Source organism: Aspergillus udagawae (assembly GCF_001078395.1).
Source record: "Aspergillus udagawae IFM 46973 DNA, scaffold_9, whole genome shotgun sequence".
NCBI lineage: Eukaryota > Fungi > Ascomycota > Eurotiomycetes > Eurotiales > Aspergillaceae > Aspergillus > Aspergillus udagawae.
In genome coordinates, this window is record NW_025091272.1 from 1,902,348 (window position 1) to 1,920,406 (window position 18,059).

Consider the following 18,059-nt stretch of genomic DNA (forward strand, 5'->3'; position numbering starts at 1 on the left):
TCTTTCTACCTATCTATTTGACTCCTCTGACTGGGCGGTCTTCGCGTGTAAACAATTCCCAGCGGGGTCTTCCTTAGGAGCTTGAGAATGGCCTATTTGACCGGAATGGCACTTGAAAACTGCTCCCTTAAAGCCTTGATGGAAGGAGTGAAGAAGTATTCACCACCTTTCTGATCAACCCATGGACTGACGCCAAGGTCAAGCTTAACAGTCTCGTCCGGATTACTTCCATCATATAGACTGATGTGACCCTCGGGATGATCTCTTCGGAGTCTCTGGTTGACAAAGGGGTCCATACCAGGCTTGTCGGGGAAAGTCTGGTCCTCGTGGTCAGGGAAGGATGAGTTACTCGCCCAGCCTAAATTCATTCGCATCATAAGCAGATCCCGGATAACTGAATATAAATGGTAAACTCACGTGTCATGAGGAAGTTGAACCCGTCCCGAATTAGACTCTGGTAGCACGTAAAGTAGATGCCACGTTGTTCAATTGTCCTCCTCTCTCTCTTTTCCTCCTCAGTGAGCTCAGGACCAAAGGTGATACCACGACGGAGGATGACACTAGCATCCTCTTCTTGTCCTTCGGCCTCAGACTCATCACTTTCTGGCTCTGGAAGCTCGGTGGTATCGCCGTCCTCTTCTGTCCCAACGTCTTGTTTTCTATCGGCTCTAGGACGCATCTTGCGGACGTGAGCGGCAAACGGACAACCCTTGATGCTCTTCTTGGGTCTGAAATCGAACTTGTTGTCGAATGCCAAATCTGGGTTGTCCTCATCGACGGCCTTGGCAACTGGGGCTCCTGGATTGTCGATTAGTCCTTTGCCTAGTCGGTGAATCATAATATGTTATGAGAACGGTAGGCTTACCGCTCTTCCATCGTCCCATCAGATGAGCACCCAGCTTTGCAGGACCATTGGGTCCCTTGTAGTTGGTCCCTGGGATGTTCGGCGCTGACTCCTCGAGGAACTTTTCAAATTCGGGAACCTTTTGATCGAGCTGACGAAAGACGAGAAAACTGCCCTCTTTAGCCCACTCAGGGCCTTTTTTCTTGTTGCGATCACCTTTGTGGCCCAGAAAGATGTACCTAAGTCCAGTTAACGGGCAATTCATAGTCAAACTGTCAACAGGGTCGGACACACCCAGGAGGGCAGGCATGAGGTTCACCCTTGGCTGGGGGATCATCCAGGCCTTTAATCCTTGGTTGAGAGATGTGATCCTCGTAACCAAAACTACAGAGTCAGTATCATTCAAGACAATAAATATGAAAGTAGGAGAAACCATACTGCTCTTTGCCACGGTTTGCACCAGGACGCTGTTGGCCATCTCTTCTGAAGGCGATCTTCATACTGGCCCGATTGGCATCGCCCACGTTGAAGGCGTCCTCTAGATCATAAATCTTCTTGCGCACAGCTTTTGCAGTATGGGCGGCGACAATGAAGACACCGTCCACTCTCCACTCCCAACGTTCAAGTCCTTCCTTCTTTTCGTTTTCGGGAGGAGCCCTGAAATCCGGATGCAAAGCAGCAGGGCTATCAGCACCTTCATAGACGAGGTCATCGAACATTCCCTTCTCAAAAAGACCCTCGTTGATTCTGTCCCTACAATAATCATCAGGATCCTTTTCCAGAGTCGCGGCAAATTTCGCTTCGACGTCAGGATGTTCCACCTGAGAAAGTATCAAGATATTAGAATACACGGCTATCAAACAAGTACATAATAGGGGAGAGAGCAGACGAACCTTGAGCAAGCCCATGTGGCTGAAAGCGATGTTCACTGCAATGAAAGGCTTCCGGTCTGCTTCAGGAATATCCCGTCGGGAGCTTGCACATGCTTCCTCCAACTCACCCGTTGACTTCAGGTGGTCCTCGCATTGAGTGCCGGTGGTAATCTCCCCATTGTCAAGGATGTCCCTGAGGTGTATTCTGAACCTCTCTTTATTTGTGATCTTAAAAAAGAGGTAGGATTCATAGTACTTGGGGAGACGGGGCCATATGCTGCCCTGGATGTTATCAGTGTCGACCACTCGCTCTTGCTTGTCGACAGGCATTTTGATCTGTGCGTAATGTGGAAAATCTAATGGGAACGAGGTCTGCTACGCCTGCTGAGTACTGGCGGCCCCTTTTATGTCTGTATTCAGGCTGAGGGCGAGTAGTCGATTGCATCACCAGGATCAGCCCAGCTCCCCCTCCTTGGCCTCCCACCATACCCCCATTTAAGATGGAAACTGCATCATACATCACGGCCTAAAGCAATCGATAATGGACGGACCATGATTTGTGGATTCCTCAATCCAGAGAAGGGCAGGATCATCTTTACACAATGCCTTTCTCCATGCACTTAAGTGGATCTGTTCGTATGTGGGGCATGTTGATCCACCCCTCCTCCTGCTGTGACGATGAAGTCCAATGTGATCAGTCCATCATCCCCAAGTGGTGACGGTGGGGATGATGAATGTTTCTTACGCTGATCTGGCGGATCCTGGCGGCTGAGATCACACTAATCACATCCCATAGATTAGTATTTCGATTGATAGTAATTCAGATCTTCATCAGCACAGACTGCAGCATTTCTTCAGCTGAACAGTGGGGATAGTGGAGTCCAGCGTGAAGCATGCAAATACTTAACCGGTGCTGTTGTATATCAATATCGTAGATAATACGAGTACGGAGATATCCGCATCCAGCGATATGAACTTTCGACGTATCCAATCAGATGTATTCGTAAGTCAACTTGCGAACCAAACTCTTATCTCAATATAATAGATACATGGAAGGGAAGAATGGCAGGACCGAGCCGTCCGCATGGTGGAGCGGAGCAGATCCACTTGGGAGTTCGTGGGTGTATGATACAATGTGTCAAGTAGAACCATGATCAACAATGATCATCAGCCAATCAGCCACCAATGGCGGGCGATCTCAGCCGTAATAGATAATCACTGAGGAAGCAGGTTTGCCGAGTTCCCGGGCAAGCGGAACATCCACACTCTAGGTACCTTAGGATTTCTGCAGTTCTTACCAGTTTGCTGGTACATACATCCTTCCGATCCAACATCATACGGGTCTACACCATGCCTATACACCAAGTGAATCGATTGTATACACGTGTAGGACATACCGTCTACCATATATCGTCGACACGCAGTCAGGATATCAGACCTGTCCGTGATGATGCAGCTTGCGATCAACACAGAAGTGGAGATACTGGGGACTAAAGATGCAATACAATCCCAACATGGAAGGATTCTCAGCACTAAACTTCATACTGGGCCGCAAGTGACGGTATAGGAGCTGAAAGATCAATCTCATCACATCGCTGCGCATATCCACAGACGATCCCTAAGCGAACTGGTGTTGGTGGCGAGCTGCATCTCAACTGCCAGGGCAGCCACGGACATTACGTATCGCGCGCGGTTATTGATACTTCCCACCTGGCTGCTGTTTATAAGCAATCTCCTTTTCACTCTTTGATTCTCATCCACACTCACAGGACTTTCATCTGCATCGAAATGAAGTTCCAGTGGACATATGGTCTCTTCCTGGGGGCGGTGGCTGTCGACGCCTTCAAACCCGCTGAGTTTTCCTATGAATCCTCCGAAGCGCAGCGAGTTGATATTGCAAAATCGGTTTCTGGCAGGATCAAATACCAGTCTCCTCCTCCCGACTCGGACCTTATCCCCAAGACCAATGTAAAGAACTCAACTGAGAACTGGAAGGTCCAGTGCTCCAGCCAGTACGAAGGCAATGAGTGCGAATATGCCATTGACGACCGGAGCGAACGGTACTGGCATAGCGACCCTGCGAAAGAAGGGGAAGCTCCCTGGATCGTAGTCGATCTGCGCAAAGAGTACTACGTTTCCGGTCTGACAATGCTGCCCCGTCTGGAGAAGAGTGTTGAGCGTGGCCAGATTGGCGAACACCGCATCTCACTCTCTCACGACGGCGCAAACTGGACAGAAGTCGCATACGGTACTTGGGGATCAAACAAGAGTCCCAAGATGTCGGCCTTTATCCCCAAACCTGCTCGTTTCGTCAAGCTCGTTGCCGAGACCGAATCCTGTTCCAATCGGTCGCAGATCAAGAATGGGCGGATCTCTATCGTAAACCTTGCCGTTTACTCCTACAATGAAGGCACTTTTTCCCAAAACGAGCCCAGCAAGGGTGTTTGGGGCCCCACGATTGATCTACCAATCGTTCCAGTGTCCGCTGCTGTCGAACAACATGGTGATATTATCATGTGGTCGGCTTGGGCTGACGACCAGTTCTTCGCCTCCCCCGGTGGTAAGACACTGACCACCACCATGGACCGCGACGGCATCATCACGCAGAGTACGGTCTTTGAAACCAAACATGACATGTTCTGCCCGGGTACCTCGATGGACATCGATGGTAACATTATCGTCAGTGGTGGTGCTGACTCTAGTCGCACTAGTGTGTACAATGGTACGGCGTGGGTGAAAGGTCCTAGTATGGCTATTCCTCGTGGATACCACGCTTCGACAACCCTCTCTGACGGTCGCATTTTTACAATTGGAGGGTCCTGGAGCGGTGGAGAAAAAAAAGAAAAGAATGGCGAGGTCTACGTTCCCGGGGAGAATGCAAGGTGGGAAAGACGTTCTGGCGCCAAGGTCGACCCCATGATGACCGACGACCGTCTGGGCGCATGGCGCGCCGACAACCACGGCTGGCTGTTTGGCTGGAAGGATGCGAGTGTCTTCCAGGCTGGTCCCAGTAAGATGATGCACTGGTTCAATGTCGACGCCAAAGATTACAAGGGTAGAATCAGGGGTTCCGTGAAAGAGGCCGGAAAACGCAAAGACGACCACGACTCAATGTCTGGGAGTGCCGTGATGTACGATGCCTCCAAGGGTAAGATCCTCACGTTCGGCGGCCAGCGCCACTACGACGGTTCCTACGGTTCCAAGAATGCCCATGTCATCACTCTGGGAGAGCCCTATAAAGAGCCCAAGGTGGTGGTGGCCGGCAAAGGCCCCGACGGGACTGGTGAAGGCGGAATGAACTACCAGCGTGTTTTCCACACCTCAGTGGTCCTTCCGGATGGCAAGGTCTTTATCGCTGGAGGTCAGACCTGGGGCAAGCCCTTCCACGAGGGAGACATCAATTTCACGCCCGAAATCTATGATCCCGAGACAGACACTTTCGCGAAGCTGAGCCGCAACAACATCAAGCGAGTCTACCACAGTATCTCCATGTTGCTGCCCGATGCTACCGTTCTCAATGGTGGGGGTGGTCTCTGCGGTAACTGCTCGGCAAACCACTATGACGCTGAGATCTTCACTCCACCATACCTCTTCACGGCCGACGGCCAGAGAGCTACCCGTCCAGAGATCATCAACGTTATCAACGGAGGTGCGAGAGCCACCGTTGGCAAGGTGTTGAGATTCCAGACAGACACGGAAATCAAGTCTGCCTCCTTGGTCCGTGTCGGAACTACCACCCACACCGTCAACACCGACCAGCGTCGTGTTCCTCTCGACCTCAAGCCATTGCCTCAGAACAAGTACGCCGCCCGGCTCCCTGACGACGCTGGTATTATTCTTCCAGGGTGGTATATGTTGTTCGCCATGAATAGCGAGGGCACTCCCAGTGAGGCTAAGATGGTCAAGGTGGAACTTCCGTCGGGTCCTACGTACGAGTCAAACAAGTACGACGAAGAAGACAAGGAGGCTCTGGCACCTGCGTACCCTGGAGTGGCTCACGACTGCGATGACGGTGGTGAAGAGGTCCAGGGAATAATATCCTTTATTTTCACTTCGTCCAGCAACTTCTGGAAGACTTGGAAGACAGCCTTAATCACCCAGGTTTAGTTATCTGTATCATCTCTTAGATTGTTGGTGAGCTTTCTTACCATGCAACCTGTAAGCTCAATGAAAGTATCAGTGTTTTATTACTTGAGTATATGGTGCTTCTAATCTCTACATCCTGTGGTATGCATAGTGTTATTATCTAGTTCTTGTAGATGTTAGTCGGCAGTAACTGCATGATGGCGTGTCCACCTCGAGCAGAATCATGATATCGTCTTGCCTGCAGGAACAGCGAGTAGAACAATATATACAGTTATCTCTGTACATTGACTCATCCAAACGTAGGCCCCTTGCAGTAGTCTTATCAGTAGAAAAGGGAAGGGAACAAAGGACTTCTGGTCTGCATAGTCATCAAATGGGTTGTGCTCCTCACAAATACACTCAAATCCAGAATAAGATGATTAATAGAAGCCAGTAGTCCTATACATCGACATCAACACACAATACTTTCCATCGATGTGCCAAGTTTAATCCGAAGCCGAGAGCCGAAGCCGCACCTGACGGTTTTATCTTAAGAAGTGGGAATAGTGCACAACTTACCATTTCATGCACTTCTAGAGTGTTACTCCTTACTGATGTACTGATCGCAAGGAGGCGTTCTGTCTTTTGACTGAAAAATCAAAATGATGAACCAGCAAAACGACCCTTCTTCTGAAAAGCAGGAGGCTAGATCTGATGCCACAGAAGAGACTGCGTACAGTGCGCCGGTGAACGGGGGTCTGCAGGCCTGGCTACAGGTGGCAGGGTCTTTTTTCCTATTTTTCAATTCATGGTACCTGTCCTGAGACTCGCCATCGAGGTTTACGTCACTAACGGAGGACTTTCATAAACTAGGGGAACGGTGAACACATTCGGTGTCTTCCAAACTTACTATGAAATTGGACTACTCAACGACCAATCAAGCTCGAATATCTCCTGGATTGGCGCCATACAGGCATTCATGTTGCTCGTGGTCGGTGTAATCACTGGTCCAGTCTACGATTCCGGATACTTTTACGTCTTGGTGGCCACAGGATCTATCCTGATTGTGGTTGGCTTCATGGCTTTAAGCGTGTGCGCAGAATACTGGCAGGTGCTGCTTGCTCAAGCCTTCTGCGTTGGCGTTGGTAATGAATGCTTGTATATTCCCTCTGTGGCCATTATTCCACAATACTTCTCATCTCGCAGAGCGATTGCCACAGCCATTGCGGCGTCCGGAAGTAGCCTTGGAGGAGTATTATACCCAATTATCTTTCGGCAACTGCAGCCTCATATCGGGTTTGGATGGGCCACTCGCGCGCTGGGTTTCCTGGTTCTTGCAACGACATCATTCTCACTCAGCGTTATGCGCGTTCGCCATGTTCCAAAGCAAAGGCGCTTTTTGACCGATTTCTCTGCGTTCAAAGAGGTCCCGTATGCGTTGTTCTGTATGGCGATGTTCTTTGGCTATATTGGCTTCTTCAGCCCGATCTTCTACATTGAAGCGTATGCTATCCAAAAGCATGCCATGGGAGAGGCGCTTGCATTCTACCTTGTCTCGATCCTGAATGCCGCCTCAGTTCCCGGTCGGATCGTTCCTGGCCTTCTTAGCTTGCGTTTTGGTCCGTTGAATATTCTCCTGGGAAGTGCAATCATCAGCGGCATTCTTTCACTCTGCTGGATAGCCATCTCTAACGCTGGCGGCCTAATAGCGTTGGCCGTCTTGTACGGCTTTTTCTCCGGCGCTTTCGTTTCACTCCCTGCGGTTGCATTGACGGCCTTGACACCAAATCTCCAGACACTTGGAACTCGAATGGGGATGTGCTCTCTGTTGTGTGGTTTTGGATCTCTGTGCGGTGCGCCGGTTGCAGGCGCCATCCTGGACGATACGCGATCGTATCTCGGGGTTCAGCTGTATTCGGGGCTCACCATCGGTACGACGGGTGTCCTCCTCCTTTGCACAACTCTTCTTAGGAAAAGAACTGATTAGGGACCGGCTCGTCCCTGTGCTTAGCGAAGCACTCTGGCTTTGTTGCATGTCTATGTGTTAAATCGACGCGTTGGCGTGCTCATGGCTACTGCTCCAACTCATCATGTCTGGTGGGAAATAGAATAGCACCTTTCTTGCCTGGATCTAGATATCCATTTTCTCCCCTATTCAGACTCAATACTCGACATATGCAGTTATACGAACAGTGAGAATCGTGAGAAAAGCAAAAACCTCGGGGAGAAAAAAAAGCACAAAAAAAGAAAGAAAGAAAATTATAGCTCAGCGCCGTCATAATCCATTACGCGGTACCACATAGTCTCAAAGGTTCATCATGCAGCCTCGGCTAGACTCCAGTCAATCCAGTCAAAAGTGTTTAAGAGTTCAAGGTGTGCAAAATCAGTAACAGCACTCTCGTCCGAGAATGGTCGATTAAAGAGAGCATCGGGACTAGGTTGGTGGGAAGCCTGAACACAGGGCACATTGAGAATTCGATCCAGACACCGACCAAGGATCTTCCGAATAAACAAAACCGTATCTCCTGATGCCGAAGGCTTGAGCCAGTCAAGGAACGCAACAAGCAAACTGAGGTTCTGGATAATGTCCGAGCGTGGGATATGCACGATATATTCTGGTCGCAGGAGTTCGAGGCAGAGGATCCCACTAGGGGGGACGGCGTACGACATTGCCTGCCTTCGTCAGCGTGTTACCCATGTCGTGCAGGAACAGATATGAACATGCCAACCACTCAAAATCACTGTAGAGACCAACGAAACGATCCTTTCTCTTCCAGAATATCAGTGTCAGTTCCAGCATGTGCTGGCTTACATCGACTAGGACCTGCTTGGTGTTTGTCTCATGACGCGTCAAGAGGCGTTCCAACAGGAACAAATTCAGCAGATACTCAAGTTTGGAGAGTATCTGTGCGTAGAGATCATACCCTGGAATGTCTGTACTGTCTACCTTACTAGACGAGAATATGATCGACTCTGGTAGCTGCATGTATGTATCATGTGTCCTTTGTTTCAGTTTCCTGTTTGACGTTTAGTATTATATCGGCTCAGCGAGGAAAACGCACCTGGCTTGTTCTATTAATTGTTCTGGCCGGGCCTCCAGCGAAGCTTGTACAAGCTCCAGTATCTCATGGCGAATCCGTGCGAACATTGTACGGGATCGCAGGATCGTTGTGGAGTAAATTCGGCCGTATTTATTCCATCCATGCGAGTCCAGCTCAGCGGCTGCAGCCAGAAGATCGCCCGACAGCAGCGCCTCATCGCTCATGTCCAGTGGGAGACGTGTCGATGAACATGCTTGACTCAGCATTGGCGGTCTGCCGGTGAAAGTTGATATGACCTTATCTATGTTAAAGACTGCAGCGAAAACCCTCCTTTTCATCTCATGCTGCAGTGTCGGCGGTTCTGACGTAGCTGTCAGCTCCCGATGTAGTCCTATGGACGTGGTAACCGCAACGAGCTCGCCATGCTGCATCCAACATGAGAGACCTGTTTAGTTAGTATCTGGCCATTTATTCCGGCGTACCATTGAGCTACCTACTTTTGTCACCGTTCAATAAACCTTCTAAGATATTGTGCTTGTAGAGCAGATACACAAACAGGACGTTGACAGAGCCAAGTTGCCGGCACAAATCAATGCACAAGGACGCATAATGCTTCAAGTGAGCCATCAACTGTTTCGGTCCCATGATTGATGGATGCCCCTGACAGTACCGGGAGACGGCCTCGCTCTCCGGGGACGAGGATATGGCTCCGAACGCCCAGTAGGTGTACAAGATGCCGAGGGTTTCCCACCGCATCTGCTTCCCGGTAAATGACGCCAGCCACGCTTGAGGATGGTGCTTCTCCCTCAATTCTGCCTTGCTATTTGCTGAAATATGGGCAGCCAGAGTCAGCAAGTCGTCTGTCGACCGTCGGGTTAGGGCCGGGCGGAGTGCATTCCACATCCTCTCTGACGAGTGATGGGCGGCTAGTCGAATCCAGCCATCATTTGGGTTGACATGCCTCGAAAAGAGACTGGAGCAATCCTGTTCCCCGGGTATCTGTTGTAGAACTTCCGCCGCAAGCTGCAGCCGCTGCCTGTCCGTAGCGCACTTCGGGTGTGGAGGCGAACTCAGATCAGGATCAGTGACACAGTCAGCCTGACTCCCTGATGCTCTAACTGCAGGCTCCAACTCAAACCGATCACCATGCTCCATAAAAACTGACGTAAAGCTTGTCGGACCCAGATACTCCGTTGGGCTGTCGATCACGGGTCTGGTATGCTGTAGAGCCCGCCGATTCTTCGACGCAAATGGCGCGTAGATTGGGTCACTGGACCGGCTGAGGGCCTGTCCTACGTCTTCGGTGATCCTTTCTACTCCTTTGTCTGCCAAGGAACGCTCAAAATAGACGCATGTCATTGAGCGCTTCTGACATCGCTGGCATGTAGGGTAACTGTGGTCACATGCTAATTTCCGCCTTCGGCAGGCCTCACAGGCGGCCTTGCGACCGTTTCGGCGCCGGAAAGGAGCGCTCATTGAAAATGTGTAGAGGGGCAGATCGCAAGTGAGGCCAACATGAGAGAGAGTCAAAGGCCGTGGTCAGACTTGAATTCGATCTCCACAAATCACGGTTTCGCTCCCCCGCGGCAGCCGGCTTTTCTGCTTTGTTGGGCCTGGGGTCTCGCGTTTGGTACTTTGTTAGAACTCATTTCCTCGGATAAATTAGGCACCATGTACGGACGATGTGACATGAGGCATGGATTCCCCTGCACTGAATTTTGCCAACTCACAACGATATCAAGCCACACAGTAACGTAATTCCCGACCGAGTTGCCACCTCTCACCCAATTTCAACATGTTCGCACCTTTGAAGCTATCCAAACCAACCAAAACAATACATTTTCTCCATTAGGTCGAGCTAGTATTACATGTAGGGCATCTAACTCTGGTATGCCCTATAATAAAGCAATCTAAACACCTAGGTGGAGAGTGTTTTAGGGGTGCTAGTAAAGACGCAAAATTAATAGATAATGCCCTAATATCATTTTGCTCGTCTCTTGCCTAGATGAGGTCCCCAGCTTCCTATAACGTAATCGGACACCGAGCGAGACATGACACCGAGCGAGACAGCCTTCAACCCCTGAAACCCTGCAACCACCAAATCACCATCAGATCCAGGTTTCCATCCAATATGGCATCAAAACAAACTGATTCAACGGTCAAATTAGAAGATCGCATATTACTTGCTGTCAATGCATACCAAAATGGCCAGTTTAAAAGTATACAAGCAACAGCAGCAGCATATAATGTTCCACATTCTACTCTAGCCCATCGAATCAAGGGTCGAAAAGCAAGGACTAACATACCAGCAAACTGCCAGAAGCTTAGCAGTCTAGAAGAAGCTTCCCTAAAGAAATGGATTCTGGATATAGATAAGTGAGGACTACCACCAACACATACTGCAGTTTGTAAAATGGCAGATTTACTACTCCATGAGCGAAAGGGGGAAGCAGTCAGTGAGAGATGGATCACTAGATTCATTAAATAACATGATGAACTTATATCCAAATACACTTGCAAATATGATTACCAATGTACAAAATGCGAAGATCCAGAAGTCATCAACCAATGGTTTGATCTTATTTAGAATACTATAGTGAAATATGGTATTCTTGAACAGGATATCTACAACTTTGATGAAACTGGCTTTTAAATGGGTGTAGGTGTAGCCTCTACAGCAAAGGTTATTACTGCATCTTGTCACTGAATAAGCCGTGTACGGGCCGTACAGCCAGGGAATCGCGAATGGGTGACTATTATTAAATCTATTAATGCTTCTGGATGGTCTCTCCCCCCTATAATCATCTTCTCTGGCAAGGTCCATCAATCTTAATGGTATCAAGATATCGACCCTGATTGGGTGATTGGTCTAAGTGATAATGGATGGACTAATAATGAGCTTGGTTTATTCTGGTTAGAAAAGATCTTTGAGAAGCATACTGTAACACACACCCTAGGAAGATATTGGCTTCTGATCCTTGATGGCCACGCTAGCCATGAATCTGCAGAGTTTGATCTTTTCTGCAAGAACCATTAAATTATCCCTCTTTATATGCCTTCTTATTTATCTGATAAACTACAACCTCTTGATGTTGCCTGCTTTGCACCACTAAAAGAGGCATATGGTGCTGCGGTGATGAGAAGCATCTAGAATGGCATTCATTATATTAATAAGGAAAACTTTCTTAATCTTTATAAAGAATCACGGAAGGCCTTATCATCCAAGAATATTCACAGTGGATTTAAAGCTTCTGGTTTAGTTCCTTTAAATCACTAAAGGGTGCTAAATAAGCTTACTATTAAGAATATTACCCCCCTAAATACTGCTTATGGACCTCCAGAGGGTGAATGGATTGTAAAGACCCCTTATACCTCTACTAAGGTGCAAAAGCAGATGGAGCTTATCAAGCAGCTTATTAATTATAACTCCCAAAGTCCCCCAACTGAGGCTATCCGTCAGCTAGTGAAAGCAGCTGAAACTACTATGCATGAAGTTATTCTATTACAGCACTAGGTAATTGAGCTTCGTGCAGTAAATGAAAGGTAAAAGCAAAAGCACACAGCCCCTAGATCTTATATTGCTACTGGGGGTGTCTTGACAGGGTCTGAAGGTTAGTAACTTACTCAAGAAGCTCTACAGGCTATGGAATTGGTGGAACCAGTTTGTAAAAAGTATGCGCCACCACGATGTAGTAACTGTCATTAAATTGGTCACATTAGAACAAGCTGTCCCAGTAGAACTAGGTAATTTGATAACTTTTGCTTTAATTTGACTGCGTGGTAGTAAGATATCTCATGGTTTGCGGCTTCGGTTAAAATCACGTTCAGGTGTCTCGCTCGGTGTCGTGTCTCGCTCGGTGTCCGATTACGTTACATAGAGTCCTGTGTTAGGAGTTATCTAGCATCTAGATTGCTTCCTTTTCTCCTTTTTTTTATTAGCTATGCATAGATCATAGTTTTCCTTTGCTAGAAGGGCTGCACCATATATCACCATCTTGTGACCCATAATAAGTTACTGTATAGCTATTTATAAAGCGCTTTAGGATTATTATAACAAAGTGAGCGCCAGGTTCGAGTAGAACCATAATGACTCTACGATGTCCAAGTGAACCAGTGGGGTAGATCTCGGCATTTCTCTCCCCGCGTACTATCCTCACCGTGCCATTTCCACTGCTCAAATCTATGATCACCGCAGTACACCGTAGTGTAAGCTTTGGGACCTAACACGCCGGGTGCCAAGTGGACTTTCCCTAATATTGTGATCGGTTTGCTTCTTAGCCAGCCTCCAATCACGGAGTTGCCGAATGAAGTCCGCCAGCGTGAGCAGCCGAGCAACTCGCTCGATACGGGACGCTCTTTATCGATGCAATTTCTGCAAATTGTGCCATCAGGCTGTCATCATCACCGGCCGTGTCTGCGACATTCAGACTATGTACAGTAGTCGTCCTATCAATCGTCAGTCAATTATCTACCGAATATTGTAATAGTGTGAGGGATAAAGATTCCGTTAGAGAGGGGGAGTGTTAACCAGATAGCGTTTGAGAGGGATTTGTCGGGTAATGAATGAGGTGCGGCCCCTGGGGGAAGACTGGTGGTTGCCGACGTTTATCACTGATACTGTTTAAATACTCCTTCTAACGCGTAATGACGGTGTCGTGGAGGATAGATTTATCTTAGGTAATACCATCCACACCTACTTGAAGGACTTCGCTTAGACTTTAATCTAGTTTAAAGGCTTGCCTGCAAATAATAGTGACTAATATCTTTTAACTCACCAGTGGAAACTAGCGTCTTGAAATTCCCAATAAGCCTGCCATTATGTGTGAGGCACTCATCAGCGCCTCCGGGCAACGTTGCATCCAGTCATACCTGTCTGCCCAAAGCCTCCAGCTTCAGTGCACCTATCATCCCCTCCTGCGAGACAGGCAAGCATCTTGACGTACCGCGCTAGATTTACAGGCGGCAAGAGTCATAGGTAGCGCCAAGTACTCCTTTCCACGCGGGGAATACCACCGTCCACTGGACCGATATTGAGTCCTTCAGCGCTGACAGCACGGTCCATCTCCAAAAATGACTGTATTTCAAACGGACTATATGATTCTGTCCATAGGGTTTAACAAATCCTTCCTTATTTTCAGCAAGGAGCTGCTGCGGAAATACAGCCTCATGCCACACGCAGGTCAGAGCTCTGTGGAAGAAAGAATAATTAGGCGAAACTCGAGATCAAGGCGTCTCAGGCCGTCGACGAGGTACTTCCCGCTCTCCAGAATCCCCTCGTGATCTCAAATTCATTTCATTAGCAGCGGGTGGTTTGCAGTGGGGCCAAAAGCTAATCCGTTTGAATAGTTATGGGGATTCTCGTGTCCTAGGCTCCTGTCCAGTGCAATTGCACCTCGTGCGCCAGCTCTTCAGGTGATAGATAATTCCAATTACATCTTGCTAAATAGAATTAGATTCAATGCAAGACCGAAAAGGAGGTCAACAAATTCAACGATCTTTAGGTCGAATCTGATATTACGAAAGTGACACTATGGAGACTTTCGCTACCCCCTCCCGCGAAAGATCCTCAAATATAATAGTGTTTCACCCACAATCCATAAACGGTCGTTGAGAAGCCTAGATAACAGGCTAGTTCACAAACCGCTGCAACTATTCATCGTTTGATCAAAGACACTGTGAGTACCACTCTGGGAGAAGGTAGAAGGTTAGTACTGGAGGTGATTTCAATTTTGTCAACAATTCATAAACTTACGGTTCTGCACTTGACAACTGGAAGGTGGGACACATTGAGTAGGTCCAGTCCAACCTTGACCACCACATTGTCCCCATTTCGTCTGTTGAGGTTGGGTAGAGGTAGTAGTTGTAGATGGAGCGGATGATGTCGTTGTGCCTGTGCCTGAGACGGCACGAAGTCTAAAAACTCTACATCCAGCCGCGGGGACAGACTGAGAAATAGTCCCGGTAGCTCCTGAAACAGTGCCAACAACCGCTCCAAGCAGCATAGAATCTCCCTTTGAGAGACCCGTGGAGTAACTTTGGGCAGTTGCGTTATAAAGCCAGGAAGGATGTGCAGAAGCACCATCACTGAGAATAGTCCGTGCCTGGGTGTCACTCAGCCTTGAAGCCCACAAATCCCTGATTTCGAACTGAGATGCAGGGACATTCGAAGAACCAAATACGTCGGAAAGTGTGACAGATACTGTCGTGCTAGAGCCTCCAGTGTTAAGTAAGACGAAAACCATATCGTTAATTGACCTTCCAGTGGTAGATGCCAGTGGGCCACTCCACAACTGAACGTTATTGCGGGTCCAACGGTAGGTCGCTGCAACTCCCAGTGGATCTTGATTGACAGCAATAATTGCCTGGTTAGCAAGGATGGAATAGTCGCTCGGCGTTAACTTAGACATGTCGTTTCCCATAATTAGTGGACTTTTCGAGACGGCCCCTTGAACAAGAAAAAGAAAAAATTAGTAAAACGGCTAAAACTCGACAGATCGAAATAGGACCGGGGAGTCATACACATGCTAAAATGTGCAACATATTGAGAATCAGACATCCCACCGTTGCCTACCTCCAGCATATCCATGTCGTTCCAGCCGCCTTTGGCAGAATAGGATGAGATCGCAGCTTGCATTGACACGATCTTGATCACAGAACAATCATATCCACCGTAATTTGGGCTATGTACTCAGATTAGACCGGGGGGGCACGAGCAAGCCAAAAGGGCAGAGCTGCTTACACTTTACATGCCGAGGAATCTCTATTAAAGTTATCAGAGATATCGCCCGTGATCCTCCAGGAATTACCCACGGACGGGCCCCAGATCCAGGGCTGGTCTTGACCCCAATTACAGATGGAATAGAGGATGTTACGACCAGTTGCTGCGAGTGCCCGTCCCATTGCTGCGTACCTGCATAGTACACTCAATGTATCAGAAAGTACTTTCAAATCGCTTTTTAACGAAATTCGAGAAAAGAGAAGTTCTTACCGAGCGGAACTTGCTGCCTGGCTTCCAGCCTTACCATCATTGTAGCAATTGTCATATTTCAAATAATCCACCCCCCATTTGGCGAAAGTTTGCGCGTCGATTGTTTCATAACCTAAACTGCCGGGGTATCCTGCACACTTTTCGCGTAGATGAATGAGTAACTTTACCGTCATATTCGAAGAGACAAGAACAATAGACCTAAAAGCCACTTCTGGGAGGCAGTGTTTCTTACCGTCTTTGTTCCGGCGTCGGAATAGATTCCAAAGCCAAAGCCGTCCGCATGAAGTTGCTCGCCCAGATAGCTCATTCCGTTTGGGAACTTGGTGGCATCTGGAATGAGAACCCCATTCGATCCACGACTAGAAGACCAACAATCGTCCAAAATAATGTAGTGATAACCCAGATCCTTCAAGCCAGTGTGTTTAATAACACGTGCAGTAGAGAGGATCAGACTCTGACTGAGGCCGCAACCAAACGCATTCCAGTCATCTGTAGGCGGAAGAGGCGTAAGCGCTAATCTTACAGCATACCGAAATCTTCCAGTTTGTATGCAAATAAATATAGCTCACAACATAGCAGAAAACGTACTCCATCCCATCTGAGGTGTCACGGCAAGGCTATTGTTTAGCGCCGTGGCAAGCCGGCCGAGGAATAACATGCCCCCTAAGAGAACTGAGGAACTCATCGTACTGAACATGACACGCAAGCCTTCAAGGGAAAAGTGAGGTTAGTGATTTTCAATAGAAGAATAATTAGAGTGGACATCCCTACGACGATAATGATCAAAGAACAACCACTGAGTTTATAAATTGATAGAGGGTTGTCGCCACGATTCTAGATGTAGAAAAGAGTAGTGCATAAAGGTCTCTTTAGAGCCATTAGGGACATCGCTAGAAGGCAATGACCAACAAATATAATCACTCTCGGTTAAAAGAGGACTACAATGTAAACTCCATCTCGGATAAAAGGGGACTACTTTCTATATTAAATCTATGTGCATTTCAGTTCAAATGAACAATAATCCCTGTAATATCGGCAGTTCGCATTTGGTGGTGAGCCGACTGCTTTGGGAGATCGTGTAACCCATCGATACAGCATCGATACAGCGGCCCGTTGTGCCTAAAGGCTTGCCTCATGTTTTACCTCCGAGACAAGATTAGTTCTTGAGATCCCAAAAAACCTTGAGGTGCAGTTCGGTTATGGGCCTGAGTGTTATAAGCTAGGATCTCTGTGAGTATCTTCACTGGTATATCCACTGCTGGTAGTTCCACTAATTGTGAACTTGGATAAGATCCCGTGTGGTGCGGAGAAATACGGGGTAATAGAGTTTACATGTAAACTAAGGTTTCTTCAGGACCACCGTTACCCCAACTTACGTAGATTCAGCCTATTTAATGCCTGGGCCTCTTAAGGTGATAGGAGGCTGTACATATATAGTCAACGGAGTGCGTCGAATCCCAGACCAAGTCTGCCCGATCCTTTAGATCGCATCTGTAGTCATGGCTCAGCGTCACCGGAATCCATTGCACAATCCGTACGATTATGCACCCCCACAGTTGGCGGCTGCGCCGCCCGCAACATATGCAGCAGCCCAATACACGCTCAAGTGGTATGACTATGGTGAGCATGAAACGTCCTCTAAGTTCCGTCTACGCCAAACCACTGACAAGAAGTAGTCAACGTGGGCGCAGGTGCAGCGGTTGCGTTCTGGCCAGCAAGCTCTCCGAGGATCCGAATGTGTCCGTTCTGCTTCTAGAGACTGGTGGAGACGATACCGCAGTCAGTGATGCTAAGGTGCCGTTGCTATGCTCTAAACTATTCTATACTAAGCATGATTGGAACTATTACACCATCGACAGCCTAACCTCGCTTATCGCAGCTTGTATTACCTCGTGGCAAGATCACTGGGGGCTCTACGTCACTCAATGCCATGATCTACCACCATTGTTCGAAGGTCGATGCCTGGGAAAGCGTCCATTGATGCGCTGGATGGGGCTACATAGATCCTGCGCCGTATTTTCGATGTATGGAGTGTTTCACCTACAATGTAGCCTGTCCAGCTGTCAACCCACAATATTAGGGAACCACCGGGGACTGCCACGCTTCGGAAATTGGATGTTTATCTTTACTGACCTGAAGGGCCAGCGGTCTTCGCTTGTGATATTGTATTTTTCCCTATCTTAAGCCGCAGCAACCTCACTATGGCGATGCAGGCGCCCAGCCTGAGTTCAATGTCGTCAAGCTACCGG

The 18,059-nt window shown here is 48.3% G+C and overlaps 4 protein-coding genes across 4 annotated transcripts; 2 read left to right on the forward strand and 2 right to left on the reverse strand.

The window, feature by feature from the left end:
* Positions 1–92: 92 nt before the first annotated feature.
* On the reverse strand, positions 93–2,046 carry Aud_010924 (uncharacterized protein; the record flags this gene model as incomplete). Its single annotated transcript, XM_043295755.1, has 6 exons — positions 93–358; positions 418–822; positions 866–1,083; positions 1,139–1,228; positions 1,283–1,665; positions 1,738–2,046. 6 exons carry the CDS (start codon positions 2,044–2,046, stop codon positions 93–95), a joined length of 1,671 nt encoding a protein of 556 aa, XP_043151690.1.
* A 1,458-nt stretch (positions 2,047–3,504) lies between these two features.
* On the forward strand, positions 3,505–5,823 carry Aud_010925 (uncharacterized protein; the record flags this gene model as incomplete). The annotated part of the gene is made up of 1 exon (XM_043295756.1): positions 3,505–5,823. The coding sequence occupies one exon, from the start codon at positions 3,505–3,507 to the stop codon at positions 5,821–5,823; it is 2,319 nt and encodes a 772-aa protein (XP_043151691.1).
* Positions 5,824–6,443: 620 nt separating this feature from the next.
* On the forward strand, positions 6,444–7,768 carry Aud_010926 (uncharacterized protein; the record flags this gene model as incomplete). Its single annotated transcript, XM_043295757.1, has 2 exons — positions 6,444–6,592; positions 6,655–7,768. The coding sequence occupies 2 exons, from the start codon at positions 6,444–6,446 to the stop codon at positions 7,766–7,768; spliced, it is 1,263 nt and encodes a 420-aa protein (XP_043151692.1).
* Positions 7,769–8,097: 329 nt separating this feature from the next.
* Positions 8,098–10,298, reverse strand: Aud_010927 (Zn(II)2Cys6 transcription factor; the record flags this gene model as incomplete). The annotated part of the gene is made up of 4 exons (XM_043295758.1): positions 8,098–8,454; positions 8,594–8,798; positions 8,844–9,267; positions 9,320–10,298. The coding sequence occupies 4 exons, from the start codon at positions 10,296–10,298 to the stop codon at positions 8,098–8,100; spliced, it is 1,965 nt and encodes a 654-aa protein (XP_043151693.1).
* Positions 10,299–18,059: the final 7,761 nt, after the last annotated feature.